The 12,917-nt window shown below is 47.1% G+C and overlaps 1 protein-coding gene across 1 annotated transcript in view; it reads right to left on the reverse strand.

Moving 5' to 3' along the window:
• The window catches only part of ABCA1 (ATP binding cassette subfamily A member 1), a 125,736-nt gene that overhangs the window by 80,082 nt on the left and 32,737 nt on the right, over positions 1–12,917 (reverse strand). Inside the window, exon 5 of the mRNA XM_040631674.1 lies at positions 11,523–11,641. Within this exon, the coding sequence (XP_040487608.1) occupies positions 11,523–11,641 (119 nt within the window). The remainder of the gene's footprint in view (positions 1–11,522; positions 11,642–12,917) is intronic.

The raw sequence follows: 12,917 nt of genomic DNA on the forward strand, positions 1-12,917 counted from the left end.
CTCAACAGTTCACCCAGGTAACTGAGAGGGTGTGCAAGCTTGTCAGAGCACGGTCATCACGGAGCTGGACTGGTCGCTAAATTCAGCGTGGGTCCTGCTGCCCACAGAGAAGACTCGGAGTCACTATCCAGCAAAAGGCCAAGAGAGCTCTCCTGCCACGATCTCTCCAATACGGACCAAAATACACCACCCACGCAACTCAGCCTCCTCGGTGGCGCCTGGAGGAGCAAGCGGTGGCCTCTCCAGTTCCCAAGCTCTTTGCTTTGCATGTAGAAAGGTAGGGCAAAGGAGAGAAGAAACAAAACAAAACAAAACACCAATTCAGGATCTTGGAGTCTAAAGAACAAAACACATGAAACGTGTGTTTGTGGGCTGCGGAAGAACAGGGCAGATTCCTCCGTTTCTTGCCAGTCCCCTGGGCCAGGCCTCTGCCCAAGCTAAGGACACACTTCCACAGCAGCCAGGGGCGAGGCCCCGCACCCTGCCAGAGGCTTTCCGGCCACTTAGCCTCGCTTCTGCTCCTCTCCCGCCCCGCGGAGCGCAGCTGAGGACCGGGAAGGAGGGGGAGGGACGGCGGGGAGGAGGGAGGGCCGGCAGGAAGGCGGAGGAGGGAAGGCCTCCGCAGAGCCGGCTGGGGTTACTGTAGGTCAGTACCCTCCAGTCCCCAGCTCGAGTTTCAAGATCCCTGTAGTCTCTTTTGTTCAACATGAAAAGCAACCACAGCAATCAGCTGCTTGAGAAGTGGGGGGAGGAGGCGAAGGGGAAAAAAAAAAAAAAGACGCGTAGAAAGCGAGCACTTCGGCTTCCAAGGCCCAGAGACTCTTCTGAAAGGGACCCCAGGAGGGTCTCCCAGCCGTCGCCCTGTCATATGGGCAACAGCCTGGAGGGGACCAGGCCGGATTCTAACTCGTGGCTTTCCTCAGCCCAAGCTTGTCTGGCCGTGCAAACAAAACCTGAAAACATCTCGCCACTAAGAACAGGCTGGTTAACACACTCCGGTGCTTTTTTGTTGCCGGGATTTTTCTTTCTTTCCTGATGTTGGGGCTCTACTTTCTTCTCCAAGGATAGCTACCCCCCGCTTCCTTGAGATGGCTGGACCCTCCTCTCTGGGAAGACCAGGGCTTCTCCGGGAATTCTGGGGCTCTGGGCAGAGGAGTGAGGCAAGGTGAGTGGCTGCTCCCTGGGTGACCCATAGGGCAGGTGAGAGCTTGGGATGTACACAGCCTCGGAACTTCTCTGCTGTGCTTCTGGGCTCGGGCCCCCCAACCCAGGAGATTTCTTCATTACAGTGAGGGCTTGCTGAGGGGATTCCTAGGCATACCTGGACAGTCTCAGGTTCTGGACTCTGGCTAACCTGCTTCAAACCTCATATCCAGAATCTTCCAGTCATGTGGCCTTGGAGAGGTCACTTAAGCTCTCTGAGCTTCCATTTTTCTGAAAGGGAGGTTTACCATTACTAGGAGCCTGAACTTTAAACAAGTTCAAAACAAATGTTGATAAAGTCATGTATGACAATTATGTGAAGGGGTCCCAAGAGAAACCGGAATATTTACGGTTATGCTCCCTGAACCGTTTGCAGCAAGTACCAGGGAAGCTGGAGTCTTCTGAGACTAACGGGAGTACTCTAAGCTTACAAAACACATATTCCTTAAAGTATTTTACATGTAGGGTTAACTTACATTAGTTCAACAAACTACAAAATGGCTACTGAACCCGAAACACTAGTACTGTGGTTCAAAGGAGCAATATTTCTCAGTGCTTCTTGAAGGCAGGAGCCTGTAACAAAAGAGATGCTCTGTGAAGACATGATCCCTGTCCTTGCCAAGAGGAGATGGAGAAAGGATCAGGTCGGCAGACCTGTTAGCCTCCAGCCCTGTCTGCAACTCCACAGTCAGTCATCATTAAAATCAGGGGGTGGAGAGAGACATCTACTAAGGCAGTAGCTGACCTATGTCTTACTGAGAAGTAGGCAACATGGGCTGATGGGAGCCCCTGGAATGAGGACTGACATCAGCTGATAAGAACCTGAACGGCAACCAGGTCCCCAAGGAACAAGTGGAGACAGCAGCCCCAGGGGGAAAGGGTGATGGGTTCACACTGGCCAGGAGCACTCCTGATGCAGTGAGGGTGATGGGCAGTCGGGCTGGTTTCGGAAGCCCGGCAGGAAATGAAGGTAACATGAGGTGAAAGGTAACAGAGATCACGTTGGCCCACATGAATTCTGGACCTGAAGAGAAAGAGAGGAAGAGATGAGGAGCCAGCATTAGACAAAGCAAGGAAAGAGCTGAAAGCACTGTGCATGGAGAATGCTTTGTGAAGACCAGGGAGGTGGGAAGGTGGGAGAAGATGCCTGGAAAAGGCAAGGAACAAAGAGAAGGAAAGAGGTCAAAAGTATGAAGCACAGAGTCCAGGAACAGGAAAGACTGAATCAAAGAGAAAGGGTGGAGAAAAAAAGAGCTGGGAAGAAAGAAGAGAGTTGGAGGCATCAATCCTCACTGATGAGCTGGTCTCTGACTGAAAATGCAACTAGACACTCCTAACACCAGGCAGCGTGGGATCAGAATTAGCCCCAGGACCATGAGAGGTCTAGGGAACATGGGAGAAGAAAGGAAGATGAGTTTAAGATGGGGTAGGGTGTGAGAAGGGATCCTTTCCAGGGCTGAACTAAGGAATAACTGTTAATATATATAATGTATAAATAACTTAGCTTTCCCTTACTTTCAAAAGGAATAAACTATATCAGGATAGGGACAAAGTAGTCATTTGTGCACACTGGAAGGTGATTAGCATTTACAGAGCATCAGACTCATTATATGTATTCTTTTTCTAGAATGCCTAAAACAAGCTTACGAGAAATGTCATAGTCCCATTTTTCAAATATGGAAATAGACCCAGAGGCGTTAATACCCAGCTCAAGGTCACAGAGCAAGCAAGTGGTAAATTTGAATTCAATCAGCTCTGGCTAAAAAGCTTTGGCTCCTTCTACTTTATGGGGAATTCAATGAATCACTTCACTCTTTAAAATCTCTTCATCACATTTTTGACATCAAAAGATGGATGATGCCACCCATGCTTCCTGGTATTGGAATAAGGCAACATGGCAGCATGGTGGTGGAAAGATGCTAAGCCTTGGGGTCAAACAGACCCAGATTCAACTTACAGCTTTCTTCTGTGACCTTAGGTAACAGACATATCCCTTTTGAGTCTCAGTTTCCTTGTCAATAAAATGGAAATAATACCAACCTGCCAACGCCACTGTAAGCCTTCAATGTAATAACATATCAAAATGTAAAACAGCATCATTACTTGCTGCAACTTCATCTGTTGGAGGAAGTGTCACTCCAAGATTGTCTTTTGTGCCTCAAGGCAACAGTGATGAGAGGGCAAGAAATGGGAAGCTTTCAACTAAAAACACACTGGACTCCCAAAATTCCTCTTTGCACCCACGGGGTAAATAAATCTTATACTGGAAAAGCAAGACACATGAAACTCTGTTCTTGATGTTAACAATCCAACTTTTTAAAGGCAGTCTGCTGTTGTGGAGTACATGCTGTCCTGTAATTGAGTGTAATTGTGTTTTCTATTCTTGTCTGGGTAAAGTTGACCTTTGATTCAATTTAGTTCAAGGAACATTTCAACATAGCAGTGCAGCACTGCATCTACCTGATTACAGCCTAGCTGGGGCCAGACCCCTACCTGCATGGAAACCAGCAGTCTGGGCTCCGGGACATAGCCCGGCCGTGACAGGTCTGGGAAAACTTCCTCACTGTAGGTTGAAAAGGTTTCAAAATATGAAGTCCCAGGCCCTAGATCAGAGCTTTCAACAAGTGCATGCAGAACGTGAACTGCAAACATGCAAAGATTTCAAGAAATTTCCAGTCTGATGATATAATGTTGACACATATGTCATCAGATCTCCGCAAAAGATGACTCACAGGGGGCCCACAAGGACAGAAAACAAAGTTTGGGGCTGCAGCCTCAACTTCGGTGGCTGTCCGAATGGAATGAAGGGGTTCAGGCAGGAAAGGAGAAATGGCTGTGAGTCACAGGATGTTCTTTTAGACGGGCCTTGGGAAACGTTCCACCCATGCCTGTGCCCCAATGAAACCGGGGAGCGGAGGAAGTCTGATATTTCTCCCAGAAGCCCTCTTGTCTCCTTGCTGATGCCAGCCATCCATACCCCGTTATCCTGTGACCTCCCTCGGGGGAAGTTTCTGGCTACCCTGGGCGGCTCTCTTTAGGATGTAGTAACAGCAGAGTATGAAAGAGTGAAGTTCCAGGCCTCTTCCTCCCTTTACCAGCTATGCTGCTTCAGGCAAGTTACTTAACCTCTCTGAACTTCAGCTCCTTCTTGAGCATAAAAAGGAACAAAATTCCCTACCTCACATGGTATGCACTAGAACTAAAGTACAAGCCTGGTGCCTCTTACGTGCCAAGCACTGCATTAAATGCTTTACCCGTATTAGCTCATTGGTATCTCCATTTTGAGGAAACTGAGACAGAGATGTTATGGAATTATTCAAGGTCACATAGCTGATAAGCAGAAAAGCCAGGATTTGAATCAAGGTTGCCAAGTGTTCTCTTAGCACTAAATTATACTGCCCAGTGGATGTTTACAAGATAACAGTTTTATATCCTCTTCCCTCAACTCCCTGTTACAACCAACTATCTTGCCCTGTCACCAAAGCCTGCTCCGCCCTCGGTGGATCAGGTCTGCTTGACTTTCAAAGATCAGAGCAGAATCAAAAGTCCACACGGTGAGTCCAGTGAGTCTGCAGTATAACCAGTAAATCCAATAGTCAGAAAGTTAGGACCTTTTTCCCTGAGTAAAATCCAGCGTAACCCTGAGGACTTATTTCATGAAAGTCTTACAGAGCCACATCAGAAAGGCCAAACAAACCAGATTTGTCCCATGCATATATAGAAAATGGCAGCAATGCCCCTGACATACTAAATCTAGCTAAAGGACAGAGAAGCTCAAGACCCAAGTTGGGACGTGGGGGTGCACGCGGCACTGCCCTAGATCTCCCCTCCATGCCTGCCTCTTTCTAACCCTCGATCTCCATGATGTGGCATGCCTTCCAAAGTGACATCTCCAGCCCAGTGACAAAATGCCCAAAGTTCTTCCTTGTCTTCCCTAGGGAAGTTCTCATAAGCTTCAGAGGGCTCTACATCCCAGACAGAAGGCATTTCAGAAGCTCCTGGACCGGGCACGGTGGGGGGCCAGTTGTAACCCTAGTCCTCACTGGGAGGTGCTGAGATAAGTCCTCCAGGCCATAGCAAAGAGCCACGAAGGCCGTGCACCACCCAGCTTCAGGAAGTATAATTCTCGGGGAGTGCCATCCGCATGGACGGCAGTGTACATGGCATCCACAGAAATGTGTAACTTGCCAGCCCTGTGTATGTAGCTTAAAAGCCGTCTCTCAACTGTCCCACCTACCTGCCCTGGCCTGATTCAGCAGGTCCAGAAGATGATCTCAAGTCCCACAGAACACCTACTCAACTTCTGTTAAAAAGCATTAGGGTAGCTGTAATTTGGGACAGGGCCTGACACCTGGAGAGGTAAGATCTTGGCTAAGGATGGAAGTTGCTGAGTCCCTTACACAGGGGAGACTGGGGATCTGGCATCCAGCCACACCACAGAACACCCCCCCCCCGCCCCATAATCCTATCCATTGGGGCAGGTCAGAGCTGATAAAGACCGAGAACTCCCACAGCACCTCCACAAGCACAGGAATCGTCCCAGAGCAATGGTGAGGACGAGGGGGCAGCCAAGGGACACAGCAGTGGACAAGAGCCTAACTAACTATGAAAACGAGGGACACTGGCAGAGTTGGGAACTTCTTATAGGGGACGTGAGGACGGCCAACCCAGGAAGGCAAGAAGCCTCAGCCCCCACAACGTGCATTTCCCAACTTCCAGCCAAGCAGGAAGCACTGACCGCGCTTGGCATAAACTCAAGAGGAGTCTGGGCCCATGGTGCCATTTAGAGACAAAGGAGAGTCTATAATGGAAATCCCAGGATTTGGGGAAGGAATGGGGCATTGGGGTAAAGTGGATATATGAGCAGAAATTTTCAGTAGGAAGCAGGCTAAAGAAAAGAGCCTGGTGAGTAGCACTAAGCAATGCATTTAAGTAGCTGAAAAGGAAACAAGTAGAAAAGACAGAGCAGAAAGCAAAGGGACATCTCTCCAGCCCAGTCCTGATCTGAGTGACATCAGGCCCACTGGCGAGGCCTTGGCTCTGGCCAGTCAATTCTTCACCCATCTGAACCTGCCGGATTCACCAGAGAGGGGCAGGTGGGTTGGGTGTGGTGACAGAGCCTGAGGGGAAGGCCAAGAGGGAGGCTAAGGAAGATGGCACTTCTTCCTGTCTCCCCAGGGCCTCTGGCAAGAGCAGATGCAGGTCTGTGAGGCCTGAGGCTGACACAATTTGGGAGGCTCTCTTTATGAAAAAGAATATTTTTTAAAAATCCTGCTTGGACATTTTCTGATAGCGAAGATCTCTACCAGGGCCTTCAAAGGGGCCGAGGAGAGTGAACCTTCTTTAGCTTCTCAGTAAATCTACTTCCGGCCTCCAGGTTCATGGCAGCACTTCCTACAATGTTCCAAAAGGTGAACCTTGTGGAAGAAAGCAAGCCACGACTGTTTGAAGAACTTTTGTCATTATTATTTAGCCCGGTTGACTTGGGTTCACAAGAGGGAATTAACTAGAAAATTACACGCGCTAGGATTTTATACCTTTCAAAGAACTTTCACTTGACGCTTAAAATACCCTGTGAAGGAGAAAGGGCAGGTATTTTCTCTCACTTTTATTCCACCAAGATCCCCTGGTTGCTTACCACGTGCCTGCTACTGTGCTAATGCTTGGGGTAGAGCCATGAACAAGGCCCCCTCCTGCCTTCGAGAACTACAGTCTAGGGGAATGGACCACAGCACTGGTTAGTCCCAGGTGATCTCCCTTCCAAGTACTGACCAAGTTTCCAAAGTGTAACATCTTCAGGTTGTTTTGCCAAAGTCCCAATTTCAAAGCAAGGAAAGTCAAGGCCCAGAGAAGTTGAACAAATTGGTAAAACTAAACAGTCAGCCAGGAACAGAAGGGGAGAGGAGTCAACTATGTGCTGTGCCCCCCTATTAGCCATCCACAGATGTCATCTGATCTAATGTTCAATGACCCTTGGGTAATCTCTATTTTCTAGGTAAACTGAGGGTCAGAGATAATCTAAACATGCTCAAGGTTCACAGATAATGAGGGGTAGAGCCTGAATTTGTTCCCAAAACAAATCTTAACACAAAGCCCCCAATTTTTTCTCTTATACCAGCATTTTCCAAATTTCCATCACTTACAAACTACTCTCACAAGTTTTACCATATGCACAGAAAACAATGTATTCTCTAAATTAACTCTTTCTATTTAACATCCTCCAAAGCAATAATACCCATGAATTTGCAATTTGATAGGGGTTAAAATTAAAAGTTGTCATCTGTATACTGCTTGAAATAATCTCAGATACTACATCAAACTCATTCAAAGAAACACTCATCCCTGCCAGTCTGCATCTCAGAGACAGCATCTAAACTTGTCACTTTTTTTACAGTTCCTGAGAATTTGTGCAATTTTTGTATTTCCCCTGCATTGCAGTCATAATGGGGGCTTACAAAGAATGAATGCTCCTCCCATGGACTCCCAAACATTAATTTAACCTCTGGTCAGCCTGTGTGGTTATAGGTTTAGGAAGAAGATAATAAAATGTCCAAAAAGTTCCAGTGATGAGAAAATAGGGTAAGGCCCCTCTGTAAGGCTTCCTGTGTGGGTTTCTCATTAGGATGGTTTCAAAAATAATTAGACTTGTCTGTGATTTAATTCTTAAAATGAGAGGGCTTTTCAGTTGGAAGATTACCAGAACAGCATAAGATAGCACTGTAGAAAGAGAATTTCATGGAGCAGCAGACATTTAGCTGTGCTCCATTCCTAGAATAACCTTCTGGTGGCTGTGCAAACTTGGAAAAGTCACTCCCCCTTCTAGAATAGGTTATTTTCTATTCCAGGGACATTTTGTTTTTTACACTTCTGTGTTCCAGCACCTAGAACACTGGTTGACACATATTAGGTTCAATAAATATTGGCTGAATGATTGAACGAGTCAACCCATTTGTTTATAAATGAACTAAAAGACCTCTAAGGTCTCATCTAGTAAATAGAAAAAAAAATGATGCTCGAATTCAGGAAACCATGGGATTAGAAGATAGTATCTGAGTACAGACCCCCATATCCACAAATTATATGTGGATAGTCCAATGAATCTAAATTGAAGGAAATAACAAGTCCTCCAACTTGATCACAGGGCAGGGGCTCCCTGCAGTGATGACACCATAGGTTGGTGAATCTGTAAGAGCCTGAGGAGTAGTAGTCCAAAGGGGTCATTAGTCTCCAGTGAACTGATCCAAACCTCCAGCCTTGGTCCACAGTTATTAATGACTTGGATCAGAACAAAGAGAGCTAGTTATCAAATTCCTATATGACAGGAAACAGTAAGAGGCAGCAAATATACACATGGCAAAATCAGAATCTAAAATGCTTTGGGCAGGACAAAATGACATAGGGAATTTAAAAATGTAAAACACAGAGGAAATAGATGTTTTCCCTTTTGGTTTAAATGGCCAACAGCGTGATCAAGAAATGGAGAACAAGTAACTTGCAATATTGTGTATTTAAAAGACTGCAATATTGGTTGACTGCGTGCAGAGCAGGAGTCAACAGTGTGACATGGATGCCGAAAAGTCCAGTGCAATCTCACACTGCATTAACAGAAATAGAGTTCTCAGAACAGGGGAGGCAAAAATCCCCTTCTACTCTGTGCTGGAATACCGTTGTAATTTCTGATCAATTTCAAGGAAGACATAAACACACTGAAACACAACCAGAGGAGAGGCAGAAATCAGGGAGGCAAAAATATTCCAGAAGAGGAACGGAGGATGTTCAGTCTAGAAAAACACAAAGACTTCAGGGAGAAAGGGGGAAAAAAACCCACAAGAGCTGTCTTTAAATATTTCAAGGGAAATCGAATTAGCCTCCATCGACTGTAAGGTATAACAGGATAGTGAGTATGTTCTTCTAATTAGAGCTATTACTACCCAGAATGAGCTGCCGTGTGAGACGTAGGTCCCATCACAGGAAGTGGGTGTGTGGTAGAGAAGGAGGTTGATGAGGACAAGACTCCAGACCAAGGATCCTTCCAATCCTGACAGTGACAGTGTAAGAAGGCTAAGCCCACCATCATACTGTGAGTAGGGCTGTCAATGCAGATAAACACAGGTCTCTAGGTCAGGATCTACACTGATATACCCCAGCCTTGGATTCTCTCTGAAATCTAGAGTGCTACTCAGATTTGGCAAAAAGTGACTGATTTCGCCTAGGAAGAAGTAACATTCCTGTGCATTTCCCTCCAGTCCGAGGCCTGGTTCAGTGATGCAAGACAGGCAAAGAAAGGTGGGAGCAATTTAGGAAGGAACTGCAGCGCAGAGATGGGAATGGACTGGGTGAAGGGAGAGATGAGTAATAAGCATTGATATGATATAATCAAAATTAGAGGAGATTCTCTCTTCAGAGCTCTGCAGAGAAAGTTTTTTGGACATAGGGTTTGTCTTCTCTTCTCCACCCTAACTCATGTCTCCGGTTGCTCAAAGAAGAAAAATGGTTGTGTGTCTAAGGAAGCCCCCACTAAGATCTGAAACTCAGCCCCATTAGTTAGTCTGTTTCCCCAGTCATGAGAGGCAGAAGAGCAAGGTGAGGTGCTCAGAAATGCCTCACTGACACCTAAAAATTACAGTGGCTCGCATTGATTGAACATCTATTATGTGTCAGACACTGTGTCAGGTCTGACATTTTATGTTGTAAGTTACCTATTATTTTACAGTTGAAGAAATTATGGCTCGGAGAGGTTAAATGGTTTGGCCAAGATGTCACCACTTCAAAATAATCACAGCTCGTATTCACTAAGTGCTTCCTCTGTGTCCGGTGCTGTTTTTAAGCAATTACACGCGTTATCTCATTCATTTCTCACAACAATCCTATGAGATAGGTTCTCCTATTGTCCCCATTCTACAGATGAGAAGAATAGCCTCAAAGGGCCTAAATGACTTATTCACAAAGCCACAAACCTACAAAGTAATATACCAGAGTACTCTTCCCTATGGGCCACACTGTGTCTCTGTGGTAGGAGAAATAACCCCAGCTCTGCCTCTGGTTGCCAGGCAGGGGCCCTCCAGTAGATCAGAAAGGACACAGACTTTGACTGGTGACTGTGACCTCTGGGTCCTATGCTGGGACAGAGATGTGTGTGCAAGGTCAGGGGCCTACAAGGCAAGGAAAGAGCACCCAAAGGGCCAGGCCATGCAGCCCAGAGTGGTCTAGCCAGGAGCTCGTCGCAGCTGACCCAGGAGCCTAAGCACAGCCACACCTCTCTCCGAGGGGAAGTGACACCTGCTCCCTGCCACCCACATAAGATTCCCCGTGCCATCAAGCCCCACGCTGCTGACTGCCTCTTCTCTTGCCCAGGGAAAGCACAGTTCTGTTTTCCCAAGAAAATGCTCCAAGTCTGGTGGAAACCCTAGCACTTTATACCACTTCTTCTTTTGCCAAGTGGGTCACAAACCAGGAGGCTTTTCAGCAGAAGCTGACCCTCCCCATCCCTCCTAAATCACCAAACTGAGTAAAAAGTACTTTCCTGGATGCAGCAGTTGGCCCATGATGGGGAGTAATTTATGACTGCCATTGTTTAGAACCACCAGTACATGGTGATGACAATAAACAGACCCACTCTTAGTCGGCTTCATTATTGTTTTTAAATTCTCTATCGACCAGGCCCGCCGTGACTGCCTGCACCCGGGAGACTGCTCCCACCGCCCCGTTCCCCTGGTAGGCCGCTGCCCGGCAGGCTGCTCCATGATTTCTGCGGCCCATGCCTGCTCCTCAGATGCTGCCTCGGGACAGGCAAGAAGCTCCCTGGGCACTTACCAGGTCAGAGATGAAGACTTCACTTTTAAAAGATCAGACGTCAAGTGCCCATCAAACGACTACACGGAAGCTGAGCTGCGCTTCCCTTTTGGAAATAAAGGCTTAGCTTTCACCTATCCATATCAAGTGCAACCTGAATTGTGCTTACATGCACATAATCATCCCCTGTCTATAAATCTGCCCATGTGCTGCAACCATATGGGCAATTCCAAAAAAAGTGGAGTTGGCAGCAACCTGCACCCCCCTAATTGTCCTAATGCTGGGCCTGTGCCATTCCTCTCCAGTGACTTTTCTTCTGTCTCCCCAGAGAAGGCCAGCACATTCATTGTCTTCCTAGTTTCTTCTCAAACACCCCCTGCAGAGAGGCCATACAGCCCAGCCACTGAGGAGGAAAGCTCCCTAGGAAAGAACTGGAGGAACAAGTGCCAGGCCACCTGGGCTGCTGTCTCACCCCCATGGAGGTTGATTTCCAGTTATGAACCAATGCACAGAAGACTTTTGCTTACTTGAAGCGGAACTCTCTATCTGCTGTAATGTCCTCAGAACTTGGTGTATGTCTTTCATGCTGGTGTCTTTCTGGCTATATAAGAGAAGCCGCCGAGCATCTGAGAACAGGCGAGACACACTGTAGAGGGTGCAAGAATAGAAGAAAAGCCCTGGTTAGACAAGCTGCCTCTCTGGCTTGAAGAAAGTACCTGCCAAGAAAACACACCCCCGCCTGGCTGCCAGGTATTCCATGGGCCAGCCCTGGTCCACTCCTACTGCTCCCCACACCCAGCTTCACGAATACCCTAGGCTCCTACTCACCTACCTGCCATCCCTGCCCCAAATGCTCTTCCTGTGTGTCCACACAGCCAAATCTTACCACGCTTCAAGGCCCAGCCCATGTACCTCCTATCCAGGAAGCCCTCACCCCCCCACACACATATCCAGGGCCAACTTAACCATGAGACACAGCAGACACAGTGCCTAGGGCCCAGGATGCTCTTAGGGGTCCACAAAAATTTTTAATGTCTTTTAAAATCAGAATTAAAAAAATGAAATTCAGAAATTCAGAATTAAAATATATGATAATAAATCCAACCTGGATTATAGTCATCTTTATACCAACACAGTTATCAAATAAAATTTTTAATATTTCTGCATGCAAGGAGGGGTCCCTGAAAGCTACAAAGCCTAAGGTCCATGAATGTTATGTGTGGCCCTGTCTGGCCCGGCTGCAGCTTCCTCGGAACTCTCCTGATACACCTCCTACAGTCCTTTGTCCCCTCTAACTCAGGCCATGGTTCTGTGCATTCCAGGAATCTTCAATGGCTCATTCAGCAAATACTTATTAAGTCCATATTTATGTCCAGTATTGAAGCCAGGAGCCAGGAAGACAAAAGCAAAGGAAGCAACATCCTGGCCCTTGGGGAACTCACATCCGGTGAAGAGAGAGACCTGCAGACATTGGGACACCACAGTATGACAGGGCATTGACAGAGTGAGAGCGAATCTGGAAGCCAAGGAACAAACACTCCCAGCCTAGGCTGTGAGCTCCTTCTGGGCAGGCCCCCTCCTGTTCATATTTCTGTACCACCTCCCCCTCCTAGACCAGCCATTTCAGATGCACACGAAATGCTAAGTGAATAGGCTAATGAATGGACAGAGCTGACATGCTGCGTCTCCCCATTCCCTACCTACAAACCAGTTTTTGGAAGAATAGCCCCCAACCACATGACTCTTATTGTCATAAGAGCCACATATTGTTACTCCTAAAATGCACCAAAGTAAAATCCCAGTCTTAAATCCTGGCAGCAATTCTCCCTGCCCTCATTCTTCAAACCTTTACAAAAGCAACTTCACTCAAATTCAACCATTCAACATTCTCCAGAGGTTGAGAAGGGAAGGAAAAGTATTAA

Source organism: Ursus maritimus, unplaced genomic scaffold (assembly GCF_017311325.1).
Source record: "Ursus maritimus isolate PB19 unplaced genomic scaffold, ASM1731132v1 scaffold_17, whole genome shotgun sequence".
NCBI classification, from domain to species: domain Eukaryota; kingdom Metazoa; phylum Chordata; class Mammalia; order Carnivora; family Ursidae; genus Ursus; species Ursus maritimus.